The sequence below is a fragment of the Cyclopterus lumpus genome, chromosome 9, assembly GCF_009769545.1.
Source record: "Cyclopterus lumpus isolate fCycLum1 chromosome 9, fCycLum1.pri, whole genome shotgun sequence".
In the NCBI taxonomy this organism is placed as follows: Eukaryota; Metazoa; Chordata; class Actinopteri; order Perciformes; family Cyclopteridae; genus Cyclopterus; species Cyclopterus lumpus.
The window spans coordinates 11,970,236-11,989,483 of NC_046974.1; the positions used below are offsets into that span (position 1 = coordinate 11,970,236).

The following is a 19,248-nucleotide window of genomic DNA, read 5'->3' on the forward strand; positions in this document are numbered from 1 at the left end:
AACGTGTTTGTTTACTTGACAGCTATAGTAGAGATTAATAAACAAATACTAATTAGCCAGTAAATAGTAGCTCCAAATATTTGCTCCAAATATTAGCTGAACTACGTAACATTTAAAATAATAAAAAACATTTGTCTTTTTACAAATTAAAAGTATTTAGAAATTAAAAATATATTGTTGTAGTTGGTCGAGATCAAATTAATGAAATATACTGGCAGATAGTTTAACTGTATTTTATGGAGGTTAGATCTGAGTTTATAAAGTATTTCCTATATATGAAAGTAACTGATAACCTTAGATGTAGTTCAGTCAAAAGACTCAGAATCAGAAATCAAAAGTATTTACCTCTGACTTATATTGGTGTACAACGTGTCAACATGTGTAATCGATTGCAGTACTTGAATAAATGTACTTCTTGACTTTCCACCACTGACATAAAACGACCATGAGCCGTTCTGCTTGCATTGTACATTGAATAGATTAATTCCACATGTACTATGGTCTTTTTCCAGCTCATACTTAAGGGATATGAATACCTCCTCGCCATTGTACACAAGAATGGTAGTGTGGTGGCTGAACTCAAAGACAAAACATACTAATCCAGGACATGAAGACAAGAATTCCGGACCTTTCATGTCACTCACATGGTGATTACTCTTAATTATTAGTAGTCAGAAAGGACTTTTTTCCAAGAACCTTGAGTGCATTGTGTCAGAAAGGACACCATGCATGATCACAAAGAGCAGATGAGCTTTCAAGGCCTTACATTAACTTAGATAGGACAACTGTTGACACTGAGCACATACACATAATTGCAATGCAGACAACAGAAACCAGCTCAATTTGCTTGGTTTGAATGGATCTGACATCCCTATTAGACAACCTATACAGAGTATACGTTTAAGGTCTGTGCACACAGCCTTGAGCTGAGCTTCAGCATCTACTGGGCAGGAAACAATGACATCAGAGAGGGAGAGAAAGAGAGTTGGGGGAGGGAAGACGAGAGGGAGAGAGAGAGAGGGAGAGGAAGCAATGCTGTATTCCAGCAGGCTCACTAGGTACAAATGGAAACACACATATAAACCTCCATCCTGCTCTTTTCCCTTCACTCTCACTGAGCATGTGGACACATAAACCCTCCTTCAGGATATCTGACACATAACTGATGTCTGTATATTAGATTATTTACCCTTTAATGGGCTCCTGAGTGATACAGTTCCAGTTGTCTTGCATTTGTCCTTTGCTCTCCACTGAAACCATGTGTAAAGAATGCTAATACAAGCACAGAGAGCACGGAAAAGTATTAGCAGATATGAAAAACCTCTTATGGAACTGTGATTTCGACAGAGATTAGTGAATAAAAGGTTGGCAAAAAGATGTTTTCCACCCTGTGTGTGCTGTGATTCAGCAGGTCTACCACAGCACAGTCATCTGGCACGATGGGACTGGAGCCACAAGTCTGATTAAGCGCAGATGTAGAAGCATGCAGCACCGATTCCTTTGGAGGCATCCCACATTTTTTGACCCAGGACCAAAATCCCCCTTTTCTCGGATCATTACTACTATTTCAACATTGCACTGCAGTGGCATTGCATCATAGCAACACAGGGGAGGCACATTTACTAGAATTTAATAGTTTAATAGTGCGTCAATGAGGTTTTTATTAATATATTTTTTTCCAGACTGAAGAGCCTTGGACTGTGAGACTTTCAAGATCGTCTACACAATCTGCCAATATCGGTGCTCTACTTTAACGATGAAGCACCAGAGAAACTTGAAAGGTTTACTTGAAACTAAACAACCAAAGGGAGAATAAATAAGGATTAGGTTTACATTTCACAGGAGCTAGCTGATACTGCTTTGAAAGCTTAAGCCGACACATATTTGGAGGTATGTTGTGAATTGTTAATCACATTAAGCTTCTGCCACTGAACAAACTCCAGTCTATTGTGTACATGATGGTATTTTGAGGTATTGCAATACATAAAACACTGAATAATGTAGCACCTGTAGACTGTAAGATGTCCTTATAACGTTGGTCCTTTTCGTTGCAGATCTATCAAAGTGTGCACTCTAGTGGCTGAATTACAGAAAAATATATTAGAAAAGAAGAGGGCCCACTACAAACCATATTGTCTCAATTCAAAAATACTAATTAGACGCAATTTTGACTATTTAAAAAATGTCAGTGTGCAAATTAAAAGCTTGATTTCAGAGCGTGCACTTTTTCCCCAAAGTGCATTGCACAAATAAAAAAAAAGTTAAATAAACTGAAAGGAAACAGAAGTAAAACAATAAATAGTCTTAGTTGTTTAATCTGGCCAAAATAACCCACTCACACACACACAGATTGATTAATTTTTAAACAGCATTTATTTAGCTTTCTCCATACAATACATTTAATGTACAACAGCACATACTGTATTCTGAAATAACTCTCAGTATAAAATAGGGCTTCTACAATCAAGGTAAAGTCATAAAATGCTCTGAGGGACATGACGATGACGACGGCAACAGGAAAACACCTTCATATAAAGCGCAGGATATTGAGAAGTGATTGTGTTTGAAGCAGAACTTCACACCACACATCTCAGAGCATCCGACATCCTGCAAGAACCCGTTTTTTTCTTCTTCTCTTGGTTCTGGTGTCACAACTTCCAAATGATGATCAACGCATAAGAATATGATCTATTAAAACTGCTGAAAATATGACTTTTGGTAATATGAGGATAAATTAGGTCTTGTTTGGATACTGAATATATATACCAAGTTCAAAGCATACAACGTAGTATGACTGCTTATCAAGTCTATATCTTCACAATCATATATATTGAACTGTTTGTTTGTGACTGTAAGACCGGATTGTTTCTGGTGTTTTCCGGACATCAAACACTTAAACACAGCAAAAGTATACTGTACTATCACTGAAGCCACAAGAAAACCATCTTATTTCAAAAATGGTAAACATCCGCCAATTATATAGATCATTTTAAAAAGGATTTTATCATCTGTAGATGTGTGGGCCTATATAGTCTATAAATGTGTCTTTAAATAGAATACACGTAACATTGACCAGCTTTTGTGTTAGTTTGCTATTACGTAGTGCTTCAGGTGTTGAATATACATTATATAACATGTCCAATTAGCACGAGAGAAGGCCTAGGTACAAGGAAACATAAAAAGAGAGAGTCTGACTGATAGGCCAAACAAATATCAGGAGAGAGAAAGGAGAGATTTGTCTCAAGTCTTGAGGTAAGCAATGTGTTTCAGTATAATGCCCTACAGACAATCATACAGTTACAATCATTAATTCTCTATATACAAACTTCCTGATTTACATACACTGTACTGCTCCTCAGTTTAAAATTTAATAAAACTAAATGTGAGATCATATCCATGGTGCAATTTTTCTTAGTGGGAGGAGGGGAATCGGACTCCACGAAGCCTGTTTCATGAGGTGGGTGATAATGAACATTATGGCTATTGAAGATGGCCTGTTTCCTCTTGCATACGTCACACATACTATCAAATATCTACAACAGTGCAAATTTTCCTGTTCGATCAAAACACTCGCAAACAATTGGCTAAACTACATCAGCTCACTTTTGAAGTTATATGGTCGAGAATGGAGATGGCAAAGTACAACAATCTGAGTAGATGTTGACATGGAAAATGTACATGCTTGTGTATGTTTATGTATATATCCATTAGGCCTGCGTGTTTTAGGGGGGGGGGGGGGGGGGGGGGACGACACGGGACGGACAGACATCAACTCTGTTTACTGCGTTACATGAATGGAGGAAGTCTACTATGGCACGGTGGATAAAATGAAAGAAAAAAAAAAGAAAGAAAGGAAACAAGGATAAACCAGCGCTCTACCCCACATGGCTCCACTGGATGTAGGCACTGTTTTAACTGTTACCTTCTTAGAAGACAAGGTTGAGCTCAATAACATGTCAAGCCTATCCCACATCTCTCCAGAACATACACTGCGCCAATTAAATGTGTGTCTACTGAAGGAGGCTTAATGCAAATACAAAATAAATGTGCTATAGTAGTAACAGTTTGCGCACCAATTGACACTACGGACTGTAACTGAGACATGACATCAACAAGCTTTACGAAGAGGAGGAGGCTATAAGATGCTACAGTACTAGTGCTACCTGAACATGCTACAGATTGAGACTACAACGATGGGAGACGGTTTCACATTAGCACAAAGCAGGAACCAGCTTTGCTGAGGAGCTCTATCCATCCCAGGCCACAAAGCCGCTGACTGCAGCTGTGTCCAGAACCAACATTTGTTTTTGTTTTTAAAAAGCAAACCAAAGAATGTGTTCTTTGTTTGGGATCAATCCTGTCCTCAGAAATGTTATGTACCATTTTTAAAATGACAAAAGTACCGTCTTTGCAGCTTGATGGATCAAGTACTTAGTAAAGCTGGCTTATTGTGTGCAGAGGAAAGCACCCCATCTGTAGTCATTTCCTGTCATACAACACACACATACGTCCATACAAACACATTCGCTTGCACAAGCGCACAAACCCTGAAGTTAGGAACGATTTCTATCGCCACACAGCACTATCGTTTTGATTATCATTGAGTGAGAGCTGGGATTGCATACTGTACCATACATCTCCTAGAAGAGGCACCCTTCATCAATATCAGCATTTCATCTCATCTCACACACACAAACTGGAATACATTTTTAACTGGTCAAATAAAATTACAATCACATGCTTTATAACGGAATGTGGAGAAAGCTCATACCAGAACTTCCACTTTAGTCGGGACCAAACCAAGCACATAGACTCGGTTATGAAACGTCTCCTTGGCTTTAACTACGGAACAGTTGAAAATTCAGGGGAGTTTCTTACATTCTTACATTTCATAAAAACCCTTCTCACGGTCACTCAGCCATCAGCTTAATGACAGTTCTGAACTACTTTTATGATAACTGAAGTTTTGACAGCTGTCCCTTCAGAAAGGTCTAAAATTGTTATTTCTTAAATTATATAAAATATATTCCCCCATATTAAGTGGGAGCTCTGGACTAAGTCTAACAGACCCCTGGCAACAGACACAATGAGTACACCAACAACTGGCTATGCCTCCACACATCTGGACCATTCTTGCACATGACAAACATTTCATTCACACTCTAATAGAGAATGCAAATAACACCTTCAAAGTCTACAGTGTGAGATATTTGAGAACAGCATCTACTGGCAATTTCTTCTCCCTGCTCAAACAATTCTGTCACCTCCCCGGGTTTTCTATCTGACGCTCTCCACTCATGCTGAGAGAAAACCTGCTTCTTGTTTGCTCTGTTGAAGGGCTAGAAAGTGGTTTAGTTCTCTCTTATGACGTTATATATATTATAAAGTTAACGGAGTGCATTAAGAGCCGTTAGCTTGGTCGTGTGATAGAGATGTATGTTAGAGCGAGAGAGAACGCCAAGCTTGTTAAGAAGGCGCTCCATGCCATGCTCCCCCACTCTGCAATGTTATGGGACAAATGTGTCTGCGTTTTGGACTTCTAGGAAGGTAGAGTTAAACCAAGAATTTGGCAGCTATCAATTTGGCTACTAAATCCACAGAAAAGTGCAACAATCACTGTGTTTCTGACCTGCATCAGCTCTTTATATTTGACTGTTGCATGTTCTGTTTAAAGAAATTAATTAAACATTAATAAAACAAAATTCTGAAAGACTCTCAAGCTTTGTCTGATCAAAGTGCAGCACCCCAGCATCAGTTGAAGGAGTGGAAGTGTTTAAATAGGTTCAGATAGGAGGTCCTAGATCAGGGACTGGTGGGGTTTTAGCTCTCCGAGAGTAAGCCACTCACAAATACAGTGATAGAAGTACTCAAACAGGATCTCTCTCTCTCTCTCTCTCTCTCACACACACACACACATACACACTCTCTCTCTGTCTCTCTCACACACACACTCTCTCACACACACACATACACACAGAGTCTAGCTTAGATGAGTCTGGCCTCTCCCTCCATGTCTGGCGGAAGTTCACACACTCCTGTGAAGTGCATCTCCTTTCCCTTGCTTCCCTGTCCTGTCCCAGCTCTGGCCCCCTGGGTGGGAGAGGGCTGTTGGGCCTGAGGGTCTGGCGACGTCCCCCGGGGGATTCCACCGGCCCGCCTCTCTTTCAGGAAGACCTCTAGTCGCCGCAGCATCTGCTTGGGGTTCTTTTTGGCAAACAGCTCCACTTCTGGAGGGTTAGAAAAACACAGAAATTGTGGGACTCATGCTGTGATGACAATCTGTGGTTAAAATTAGACTGCAGAAGTTTAGTTGAGTTCAATGCAAAGACCCGTGATTCATGTATACTCAAAAATGTCAAACTTGTCTTTTTAAAAACACGAGTTACATGAGAAGATTAATACCACTCGCATAACTGTCCAATAAATACCAAGCCAAAACCAGCAGCCAGTTTAGCTGTTTTTTTAACTGAAAAGATATAAGAGTGCATTGGATCTTGTCATTTAACTTTCAGCCTGATTAAATCTGGTTAAAAATCAGGGCAAAAACATGTACAGGTAAAAAAATAGTCCAACAATGTAGCACTTCTTTAACAATGTAGGAGATTTTCACACATTCTTCTTATTCTTACTAGAGATTTCAGGGTGTTATGCTAGTCGTGTCTTATGTAGATCTGATAGCCTTAAACAGTCCCAACCAATGCTCACTTTGTACTGATCCCTTGAGATACGTTATCTGATTTCAGGCAGCTCCCTCTGGAGCCAGAAAAGGCGTTATACAGCAGTTTATATATGCAGTGGTACTGCCCAAGTCCTGTAAACAGACATTGATGTGTTCCCTTTTCCTGATGCATTACTATATAAGAAAAGAAATGAAGAGAAACTCCAATACATGTGACACCGGGATAAAATGCATCTGTAACAGAATGACAGATCTTCTCATTACAAATGAACAAACATCCTTTAAAAGTTCCTTGTGATCACAGAAACAGTACACCACTTTCTTTACCTTTTAGTACAAAGCCAGAGTCAACAATGGTCTTCTGTTGGGTCTTCCACAGTTGGTAGAGGTGCAGATACGTGGCAACGTAGAACTCATTCAGCACACCAACCACTTGCTGACGACGATTGCACTCCCTGGCGTGACCGAAGACAACGTTAGTGAAGAGGTACGGTGTGACAAAGACAGCAAACCACATAAATACTCAAGAGGCTAAAATGGAGGATTGGTGGCCTACTTGGACATGGCTTCCTCTCTGAGTACTTGCAGAGCGATGCGCGTCATGTTGATTGACATCACACAGAATGGAAAGTTCTAAACCAGAGAAAATAGAAAAGGAAATGTAGGTCCACACATACTTATGGAGGCTACAAGAGCGAGGCCTAAAACAAGCTTGTTTTGTAGCCAACTGTATTGATCCCTGAGGGGAAATTCTCTTTTTCGCTCTAGTTCCCTTTGCAGGGAAGACAAAGGTCAGGGTCAGCTACAAAGTAGCATGCCTGGAGTGGGAGGTGTATAAGTGTTTCGTGAAATCTGATTCCAGAATAAAACACATGCATGCACACATTAGCTGACTCTGCTGACATGGGTAATTGAATTGCGAACCGGTGATACCTGTGTAGGGTGTTGTGACAATTTGTAGATGTCTCTAGCCAACGGTAGAGTCTCTGGGTCCATCACGAAGTACAGCGTATGCATCAGTCCAAGGAAACCAGTGCCACGTAAGTCAGTGGCTGGGTCTGTACCTGCAGCACAGAAAACAAACCAACACAGAGACGATGCAACACATTGAGTCATGTTTCCTGTCAATTATTTTGGATGTACAACTCTCTTTTCTAAAATAAATAAATATAGTATCACGCATTTCATACTGTAGAAATACCATGTATTGCAATTACATTGTGATATTAAAGAGGAGTTCACTGGCAAGGTCATTTTCGTATGAACATCAACAGACTTGAACCCCTTTATCTGTAGTGAAGTATGTCTCTTACCTTGAAAACCAATGTTTTCCCAGTGCGCCCCAAAGCGAGGACAGTCCAGCCTGCTGCCAATCAGCCTCTTATAAATGGTCTGGAGGACACGCATGTGGACTGCTTGGCTGTTGTCCACATGGCCTATAGAAAGAAAAAGAAAACACACACAAACACACACACATATATGCAAGAGTGAAAATCAGCGGTTTATTGGACACACTCATAAATCTTACACATGGCGGGATGATTACACAAACAAGCCCAGAAAAGACACTCACACTGTGCGATGGCAAAGACCAAATCCCTCTCCTCCAGGAGTTCCCTGTGCAGCCGTGGAGGTCCGAAGAGGAAATGTGAAATAGCGGCCAGACCTGTCCTGCGTATGGTTGGCTGGATGTTCTTCTACAGATGGGGGTTGGGGCAGAAATACAATACTATAGTTAGCACCATCATTACAATTATTAAGCAAGTTCAAAAGTAATCCATTTGAATCTCATGTAAATATTTGCATCATAATGGCAAGACAAGAAAGAGCATTGCAATTTAATTTTACTAAAATAATAATATTTTTGGCTGGACTTATGCAAGTCACTCTCTTACCCACACACCCTAAATTATTTATTTCCCTTACTGACAAGTGACGCAGGTTTATATGAGATAGGTCATCACTTTATATTTATTTCAAAATGACGTTTTTAATTTGCTGTTGCTTGTGCCTGCTTTTAATGCAAACTTTAAGAATATGATTCCCTTCCCATCCCTGGGAATATTTTTCTGTGATATCAAACTCAAAAGTCTGCAAATAGCAAAATAAATGTGGTGGAAACATACATTTTGTTGAATTAAGCCTTTGTTTGGTGTAACATACCCTACTTCTGCTATTATTTGAGAGCTGGCCATTATTGAAATATCAGCTTCATTTAAGAATTTGGTGCAAGTAGTGTTCCTTACCAGCAAGTCCCCGAGGTCTGTGGTTTGGAAGTACTGCAGAGCTTCATTGAAGGAGATGAGTGGAGTTGGGTTTGAGTCCTCAGTGATAGCTGAAGGATATCACGGAAAAGGTTAATCTTTTAGAACACCAACATAAAGACAAAAAAATAAAATAAATCAACAAAGCCATCAGTATCCTAATGCAAACAGGTGATACAGGAAGATGCATCTGACCTGGTTGGACGTTCTCCAGAGCCTCCCACTCTTCTCGGGCCTTTTCCAACTCCACATTTTCCTCTGGAGAGAATTAAATAAATAAGGTAACACGTCAAACTAAAACACCCAACTGGGTCACACACTCTCACACACACACAAACTTCACCAGGAGCACAGATAGGCGATGAGTATCTTCTCAGCCAATGGGCTATAGTGGAATGGCCGACACCCATCAAATTAATTCTCAGTCATAAATCTTTCCTCTCCGGCAGACCTGCATCACTCAGAGTGTACCGCTGAGGCCCTGTCCAAGCAGGCAACCTGCCCTCCTGAGGGAGGTTTTACCTGCAGCAGCTGCCTGGTATCTAGGATACACAGTCTCACATTCCGGTGGGAAGAGGATGTGAGACAAAGGGGAGGTTGTGTGAGAGCATGTGTGTATTACCTGCAGGCTGAGGCTGGTCCGCTCCAGCTGCCAGGGTCTGCAAAAGACCATTCTGCTTCAGTGCTGAAATCTGGACAATTACCAAATAATGGATTACCATACATTCAAGGAGGGGCATGTTGGTTGCAGTGAGATGCTAATAATTCATTATAATTACCGGCAGGGACCTGAGTGGTGCATTGCCGTTTGTCTGGTCTTTGACACTATGACTAATTACTAGTCCATTCATGACCTGTGAAGACAAAAGTTTCAATTGTCGATTAATAAAGAAAAGACTTGCAAAGAAAAACAAACTGCAATGGATCAACGGAAGGTTATTTTTGCTCACAGGCTTATGGTTGGAGTGTCCATTGGTGATATCCTCTAATGGTTTACATTCACGGGACAAACCATTCAGGCCCTAACAGGAGGCCAGCAACACAGAGCAGATGCTTCAGACATGTATACAATGTAAAAGTAGCACAGCTTTCAAAAAAATGGTATGCTTCTTTATTTTCACATTTGTTGTAGCTCTGACATCACTGTAATCTAAAACTAAGTTAGTACAATTAGCCAAATTAAATCTCAGAAGTTGAACACTTGGAAACACTTCACTTATTCTGTCTTATTCGGATGCTTCTTGTGTTGGTAGATCCGGGAATTTGGGGGTACACTTCCTTTGAGGAAAACTGTCCCTGCCCTGTTACGTTGCCAGCAGCCAGGCAGGGGACATACTTATCCAACTGTTTACAAAAAAAAAGCAGTACACAAGGATAGAGACCAGGGAGCAATAATTAATGTTACGGCTAGAAAACCAAGCTGGGGATAAGGGAAATGCCCTGTCAGCTGCTGCCATAGCAACATGCCAAGCAAGCTAGACCAAAGATTACACTTAAAGCAGAGGGACAACTTTTCACCTTAAGCATAATTTAAACACACGTGACAGAACTTCTTAAACAAATTAGCTCTTAAACCGTGTGGTACAGGAAAGGAAGATGTTTTCCTGCGGGTGACTAAATCAACATGGCAACAGTGATAACACAGCACCTTTTTATGTTTTAATGGTTAAGTTGCTGGAAACACAATCCATGGAATGAGATTAAAGGGTTACACATTTTAGACCAAGGTGAAATAATATTACCTCAGTGTGGGATGCGACGTCAATGTCTTCTTCCATTGCATATGAGTTGTGTGTTGGCTGGCGAGCGTGTTCCTGATCCTGGCCTCTAAAGGCTTCTGTCGTCATGGACTGAGATGGGCTGAGGAGCTGATGCAAGGACCACCATGGTTTCTCTAGTGCACATTAGTAGTGACTGCAAATATCTATGCTTTTCTCGTCATATACGTAGAGAATTCAATGTCCATAGTCACAAGTATGATTTACCAAAACTATCACTTGCAGAAGAAATCCATATTGTGCACATCATATTAATTTCCTTTTCTGCGTTATAGCGATGATTGTGTGGTTGAGATGACAGCTCGGTTTTATTAGTTACTATAAAGTCCAAACTTGAGTGTGTACACTGACGAGAATGTGCAGGTTTCGGTGTACAAGAGCCGACACAAGGAAATGGCTATCCATCAATGCACAAGTTTCCTGGAAAACTGCCTCCTTCCTCTTCTCCGCAGATCTGCTTGGCCAGTGGGTCCACTCCTCAGCCCCATCAGACGTACACAGACGCTGGATAATGACATTGCTTTTCAGGGCTTGGCTCTCCCTGTCCGAGACACTTCATTTCTTTGGCACTCAAGACAAATCGAGTACACACCTCGAGGTTACCAGTACAGTTGCAGTTTAATTCCCTTGACACAAAGCTGTGTTATGTCTTCAGCCTCACATGAAACAGCAGCACACATCCAAAGTAAGAAGTGAAGGTGTCCAGTGAGATGTGGCTCATGGATAGAGTTCTTGTTTGGTCAGAGTCCTGAGGAGGGGCTGTCATATGTACACAATATCTGAAAACTAGAACAAAAAGGAGGATTGAACTACACAAACATTTACCATACAATGTACTTTAAGCATTAACACATTAAGATGTTATACATACAACATATAAAGAGCTCATGTATTTTAATGTTATTGATTAAAATACCAAACAGCACAAACGTAAAAAAAATAAAAAAAATGGCACTAACAAGAAAAAACAAGAAAAAAGAAAGAAATGTTAAAGCCTGATCTAATTTAAAACTAAGATGTCAAAATAAAGCAATGCAGATTAAAACCACAAACATGTAACGAGTCAGTCCAGAGGACAGCTTGCTCAACGTTTAAATTTAAAACGTTTCATTTAGGATGTTACATTTAGAACGCGCTTACATTTAGAACATTACATTTAGAACGCTTACATTAAGAACGTTTCATTTAGAACATTACATTTAGAACGCTTACATTTAGAACGTTTCATTTAGAACATTACATTTAGAACGTTTCATTTAGAACATTACATTTAGAACGCTTACATTAAGAACGCTTACATTAAGAACGCTTACATTTAGAACGTTACAGGAGCAACCGAACGTGCGCGAGCTAATATGATCTTTAAGAAGCCGACAAGCTAGCAAATATGTCAGCTAGCGAACCGCAGGCACGCAGACGCAGCTACAGCTTCCCCTCAGACCGAGAACGCACCACCTACACAGATTGCATGCAAGACAGCCCAAAACGTGCAGCAAACAGCTTGACAGTTTATGTCATGACTACGAAGTGCAGTGCAGCAGTCGAGACCTCGCTATCACAAGAAGAGCCAGCTGTCAGGCTAACTAACGGGCTAGCTGTAGCTCCACTGAACTGTAACGGGGATGGACTCTGCACAAATCCGACAGCACCAAACAGATTAATCGGGTTTTGTTTACAAGGTATATTAAAGAAACGCCACAAAGTATTGCGTGCTGTGGCCTGTCCGACTATTTAATGCGATATAAAGCATTTCAAAAGTACCTCAGTTTCTGACTGTTTCTCCCTCCAATCTCAGCTTCCCTTCCCCCGTCTAGTGGCCACGGTAATTTCAAGTGCATCATGGGAATTGTGGTTCCCTGTCGAACTGTAGCTTCATTACGTCATTGTTCCATCTCTCTCACGGATAGTATAGGCTCAGAGAACAGGACGTCTGTGACCTCGTTTTCTATCTACGCACAGAGACTATTATTTCCTTAAAATAATAAAGAGATTCATTTGTTCCCCTCTCTTTGCTTTTAAAATGCTATTAAACAAAGATGTCAGCTGATGTTTGGAGTTATTTCGGTCAAAGACAAATAGATGCACCTGGATGAAACTATAAATATAGATGGTATGAGGGCTATCATCAGTAACAGGGATTCAATATGACTGCCAGATGGCTTGTTTTGTATTCCTGTGCTTATTCCACTGCACTGGATCATTTCCCGTCTCCTACCCCTAATATCTCTCTGCTCCTCACTTTACACAAACAATAGAACAAGATCTCCAAGTGGCAACAACTGTGCTCACATCTGCTTATGTTAAAATGTTGGAGGGTTTCAAGCAGATGTCAATTATTACCCTCTAGGACATTCTTTCAAAGAAATGTTGTTTGATTTGCATTTCACAAGGCAGCCCCTTGGAACCGTGCTTGCTGAAGTTTGTTTTATTTAGAGAAGAATGAAGTCATGGACAATGCATTTGTTGAGGGCCTAAATTCTCAAAATGATTATGAAATGGGCTCCCACAGCTCACCCTCTATTTCACCTCAGGAACTTCTTTCCGGCTATAGTCTGTCATAATTGTGCAGTAGTGATGGCAAATACTTGCAGCCAACCTAATCATGTGAGACAGAAAGTGAGACCTTCACTCTTAAACTTAGTCCTGGGCCCTGTAGTCTGCACGACATACAGGAAAGTGAGTTGTACATCTTGGATCGACACACAAAATAAGGAAAAATGTTGCACAACTGGTAAACATGGAGAACAGATTTCCTGTTTGGGATGAAATGACTCGATCTTGTGGAATGTGCTGCTGGCTCACGCTGAACCTCACTGTGCTGGGCTCCTCACACATCCGAATGGCCAAACACCTGCTGATTCTGGCAGACTGTCAGACTGAAAACCCATCGAACAGGGAGACATTTTTTATGAACTATATTTCTCATGGTTTAAAAAAGATCCTTTAAATCCATCCTCCATGTCAAAGTGTAATGATTGAGCAATTGCTGTGTAAATTCCAAGATGAGTTTGAGGCTTTCAGTTTAGCTTTTTTCTTCTTCTTATGTTTGTAGAATCTCTGCTATTCAAAGTCTGTGTGACCAGTGTGTGGGCTATGTTTTTATTCTTAAGCACGACCATTGAAATGTTTTATGAGCTTTTATTCAGGAAAGGGCAGAGTAATCATTCTCCAAATCACTTTTCCAACAGCATAATAAAAGCATAAAAACATAAATACCAACGACATTGCAATCGTTTATTCACTTGGCAGTCATTGTAATGTAATGCATCCTTGCAGCATCAATAAATAAAACACTGAAATAAAGTGCAATTTCACAGCAGAGGGAGGAACAATAACTGGTGTTTTATCAGAAGGAAACAGCGTACAGTTTGGTACACATTTTACTGCTCACACTGACTCAATGTGTCCGCTAAGGTAGAGTGGAGGGATATGAATGAATAAGTCTCATGACAGATTTTCTATTGAGAGGGGTAAGAAAAACACATTTGCCAAATGGAAACCAGTATTCGTGGTCAGATTTTTCTAAGATCTCAGACAAGCATCATCTTCATCTGATCTCCGTAATACACTTATTTCAGCAGTTATAAGCTGATGTTTGATTTTTTTTTTAATGAGCATAGTTTGCTCCTCTGCCACTGTTAAGCACACTGTGCCAAAGCTCAAGAGGCATCTTGTGTCAGCAGGCATGAGCCATCTCCATAGAAACATTATTAGCCATCCTTTGCCTGAGGTGGTTGGCAAAGTCCACCTGCGTCTGAGAGAGCACTTTGTTTATGATCGTCTTTGGGATCCAGCCCTGCAGATGACAAAGACAAAGACAATGTTAGATTGTGTAACATGACGTTTGGATATTCACAGTGTTACTTTTAGTTGTTGAAAATATTTTGTGTTAAATAATATGTGGTTACTGTGGGAAATAAAAGGCACATACCTTAAGATCTATACTTAGTAACCAGGTGAACTTGGTCTTATTTGGGTCTTCAGCACACGGCTTCATAACTATACAGGTAGGGCCATTCTCCGCCCTAAAAAAATGAAAAGATCAATGTACAACATCAGTTTAAACTGCATGGGATATTATCATCCATCCATTGGCCATAAATAATCTATTAACTCCTAAGATAAATGCTTGCACGTATCACAACAAGTACATTATTTCCCCTTCAGGTGAGAGCTCACCTCACCACACCCCTCTGCTCCGGCATTTTTGTGTGCTGAGTTGACATTCCCGCCAGGAAGCAGGTGGAGCCCCGGCGCTTGGCACAGCGGACGCTGACAAAGTCCCTCGGTCCCACCACATTGCCGGGTGTCTCTGCAGAAACCTCATGGGTAACCATTGTGTCCTGGCCTATCTTTTGAAGGATCTGTGGGATCCCATAGTGAAAATATATCAGTGTTCTTGGATTGTTATGCTATATGTCTTGTTGTGAAACTTCATTTTAGGGAGCATCATTTAAAGGGATCCCTGTTCATATTCCAACCCCTATGCTGCCTCTCTCTTACCTTAACCTGTTTGACGTTAGGGTTCCACTCCCCCATTTGCTCCATATTTCCCACCAGCTCCTTGTAAAGATTGTCAGGGTGTTGCTCCAACATCACCTCCAGCTTGAACACCTTCCCAATGTCAGGCAACACCTTACTCAGGACTTTGTCTCCGTTTGCCTGAGGAGGGGTGGAAAGAAGTAATGCTTACATATTTTCCTTCCCATTAGAAAACATATTCAGTGGATGATGTCACATTATCTATTCTCATCACCGGTCACTCTTAAGACTTTAATCACAAGGTGTCGACAGCTGTAACGTTTGACTTTATAAATACTTAGTGAAGTATTCTTCTATTCTGTTGGCCTCGTCTCAGTACTCACGGCTACAGTTTCAATGGTCCAGCCGTCTTGTTCGCTGAGGATGCTGATGGCCTTCTGCAGTGCATCCTCACCTTGCTTCAAGTAGGACATCTCCTCCTCGTCGTACCCCTCTTCTTCTTCAATCCGAGAACCTTGGATGTAAAATGTGTCAGTCAACTTCCGCTCGTATGTTTCTGTATTTTTCTGTCTGATACTCAGTGGCAGCATTATTTCTATCTGTCTCGACATATAACAACTCACTGAGAAGGGAGCTTCGTCGGCGGACCTGGCTGATCCAGTTACTGGGGCCTGGACCTGCCAGTCTGTTCAGCTCATGGTGGATGGCCACAATGGCATTCTTCCTTAAACCTGTGAGGCAAAGGCGAAAAATATTACTACAATTTTAAATCCATTGATTGCACATGCAGTATATGAACAGAAGGCAATCACAAGAAAATAAGATAACAATATTAGTTTTAGTTTTATTCCTTCCTTCATTTTTTCATTCAGCCCCATTGATCCTCAGCTCTATGCAGAATTCAACTAAGAAAATGTGTGATTTTGAGCATAAAGTAAAAAGAAAATCAAGCCAAGGCAAGATTGCTCATTGTCAGTCTAAACAGGACTGTCTCACTCACCTGTCATGTTCCTTGTATGACGATAGGAGATGCCAGCACACAGTTTGAAGGTTGCAGGGAGCATTTTATGTTATAGGAGTTTGTTGCAGCTTTAAGAGAACTAGAAAAGTGTAAAAGCGTGTAGATCACAAAGGTTCAATATTTGGCTGAGCTGTAAAACCTCTTGAAAGAAGTCAACCGATGGTGGAGAGTGCTGTACAGAAGACTTGGATTTCTAACTGTGGAGGTTTGAAAGTGTCTGTATATATAAGAGCAGTACCCACAAGGCCGCCGGGCTATCACCACGTAGATAAACACACACACACACACGCACACACACACACACACACACACACACACATCACCTCACTGTTCCAATGGCCATGTTGCCAAGGTTGCTTAGCGGACACGACGAGCATGTCTCAGACTCTCACAAACACTGTGTCAGATAACGTCCGGTGCCCGGGCCCACTGCATTGCTCACACATACACACACCCACACACACACACACACACACACACACACACACACACGCATGCACGCACACACACACACACACACATTCACAAACATTCCCATACTAGTGGGCGATATAGGCGAGACAGCCTCTTTTTAGTGATTGACGTACCTAAAAGAGACGTCAGTTGGAGAGACCCTGAGTGACTCATCCATCCAATGGTCCATTACAGCCTAAACTCATTGGAATTTGAGGACAAAAAGAATCCATTCAATTTGGCTTGTTTCTTCCTTGTTATGTTGGATATCTTAGTATGATCTAGAAGCATATATCTTGTGTAATTTTCACTGAATGGAAATAACCAGCCTTTAGGCTCTCTTTAACGGCTAAAAATGTTTTATCACCTTCATACGTCCAGATATTTACTTGATTTTATGAGAATTGCTTATAAAGATGATTGTAAACTAATGACATGGTTAAGAAGCCAGCTGCAGGAATGAAAGCATCACTAAATATACTGTACAGTATACATATTAGTAACTGGTGTTGACAGTGTTACTAGAGTTTTCATAACAGTTTGTTCATATAAAGTCAAACAGGAAGACACATCACTATGGAACTAACATGTCTTTGTCAGAAATATATGTGTATGTGTTCCTGCATAGTACAAATAATATATAAAAGATTCAATCTTTTTGGAATTACCTCCAGCAAATGCTGGTGTGAGTCCACTATATTTATGTACACACACTCTCCTTAAACACTATGTTTTAGATCCAGTTTTTGTGTTACATATTTGGACAGCTTGGTGTTTGTAGGTAACAGATCATGTAGGTTACAATATGCTCAGTCAACCTACCCTTTAAAAGTGAAGGTTAAACAAAACTACTCGGTGAGGGTTTAATGTTGTCCAAGAGCAGCCCTGTCAGTTTTTCCATGGCGGTTAGACTTGTCAAACATCATAATACCTCATTATTCTGCTTTCAGCCTCTGTTAGTGAGATTAAATCACTCTCTTGATGTTTTTCCAAAAGGCTTGCTTAATCTTCCAATAGCGCAACCACGATCTGTTAATAACATGTTTTGCTGTTCATATATTTTGACAACCTTGCTAACTCTGTCCAAGCACAATCCAAACTATCTAACATCAATATTGCCTCAGAGGGCTGCACGTCAAACATGCATTCAGAGTCAACAGTGCACATGACCACAGGAATAGAGAGTAGCAGGCCATCTGATTAGTCAACAGAGAAAACAGGAACATATGAATAAATCCCAAAGAAAGACTGAAGTCACCTTAACCTGCAACCTCACGTCCCTCTGGCTAGATGGCAGAATTATCCATCAGTCACTCTGGCCTTCTGCAGGGTGAGTTCTCTCATTTAATATGGGAACACACAGGCCTCATAGTATCTGACCCATTACTCAGCCACCGTGGACAGACCATGTCTCTTGTCTAGTAAAGCTCTTTTTTTCTGAGACAAAGAATTAGGAGCTAAAGTGGGCGATATGCTTATTTCTAATGGCTCCCAATTTGACAAGAGCAGTATTATGCTTTAATGAGCAAACTGCATTTCTCGAATGTGTCTCTCACGCTGGTCAGGGTTTAAGAACCTGGAGAGGGTTGAAAAGTGTTTTTAGTGTCTCTGAGAAGTAAGTGCAAACAAAAAACACTTTAATAAATGATGATGTGTGTTACAGTCTTTACACCCAAAGAGGCTCGTTAGATTTGATAATGACATTGGAACACAGTTTGACATATTTCTTACATCCATGGGGCATAAAGTAATGTAAATAACATCTTCTTGCAGGATAGATAAAGTTCCGTTAATAAAAGTACCGGGAGACAATAGGTCTTCATAGAGGAAAGGTCTGTCTTAAAACAAGATAGGCCCATAAGTACAATTAAACTGTTTTTCAATGCTGTATTAGTCATAGCCACATTCTCTTTGTGCTTTCACAGATAGTATTTTTTGCTGAATTTGGAAATAAAACACTGTACTTCTGGAAATAATCCTCTTGAATTGTCAACTCAAACTGCCTCATATGGGTTTTGGTTAAATTTAGGAATGTACTACTAGAAACAATGAACACTACAATGAACTACCCTTCAGATAAAGTGAGGTATGGACTCTCAGCAGGTATAACAAGTGAAACACTCACCTTATGATGCACCTGCACAATCATTTTATACTAGATCTGTACTGTACAAGTATGTGAAGATATATTGTATTCTTGGTTCATAATGATGTTATTAGTATTGCAAATAATAATACTGCAAAACTGTAGAGTATTGTGTCACCATGTAGATGAGCGCTTTACTGTCTACCGTTACATGAATGAAAATGGTGAATAGGAAAATATGATCTCCAATCCTTTAGCTGTATTTTAATATGAACAATGACATGTTCTTTGGCCACATGGACAAAAGAGACAAATAAAGACAGTCAAACTGTGGAGTACTCAAACTATAGCACAGACTTTATTGGGACTTGAAGGACACAGTGGGTTTGGCTTTCACATGCACTCAGCATCACGTTAAGAAGGAGAATTCCCTCATCGATCCACTCCTCTCCAGCCTTCCAAAACTGTGTGAGTCTGTATGTGTT

General features: G+C 40.5%; 2 protein-coding genes across 3 annotated transcripts; both read right to left on the reverse strand.

Annotated features, from left to right (window-relative positions):
- Nucleotides 1–2,350: 2,350 nt before the first annotated feature.
- On the reverse strand, nt 2,351–12,555 carry elmod3 (ELMO/CED-12 domain containing 3). 2 transcript variants are annotated; one of them, XR_004609986.1, is made up of 14 exons: nt 12,483–12,554; nt 10,686–11,507; nt 9,894–9,965; nt 9,723–9,797; nt 9,566–9,635; nt 9,139–9,201; nt 8,926–9,014; nt 8,253–8,376; nt 7,993–8,115; nt 7,613–7,743; nt 7,236–7,312; nt 7,007–7,134; nt 5,121–6,227; nt 3,756–5,071 (listed from the first exon to the last, which is right to left on the reverse strand). XR_004609986.1 is itself a non-coding variant. In XM_034542087.1 (13 exons), the coding sequence occupies exons 2-13, from the start codon at nt 10,788–10,790 to the stop codon at nt 5,986–5,988; spliced, it is 1,299 nt and encodes a 432-aa protein (XP_034397978.1). In that variant the 5' UTR covers nt 10,791–11,507; nt 12,483–12,555; the 3' UTR covers nt 2,351–5,985. The 2 variants fall into 2 exon arrangements, 1 of the variants encoding a protein (XP_034397978.1); XM_034542087.1 differs by having other exon boundaries at nt 2,351–6,227; nt 12,483–12,555.
- Nucleotides 12,556–14,397: 1,842 nt separating this feature from the next.
- On the reverse strand, nt 14,398–16,267 carry star (steroidogenic acute regulatory protein). The gene is made up of 7 exons (XM_034541743.1): nt 16,204–16,267; nt 15,827–15,934; nt 15,587–15,717; nt 15,225–15,383; nt 14,901–15,085; nt 14,653–14,746; nt 14,398–14,517 (listed from the first exon to the last, which is right to left on the reverse strand). Exons 1-7 carry the CDS (start codon nt 16,265–16,267, stop codon nt 14,398–14,400), a joined length of 861 nt encoding a protein of 286 aa, XP_034397634.1.
- Nucleotides 16,268–19,248: the final 2,981 nt, after the last annotated feature.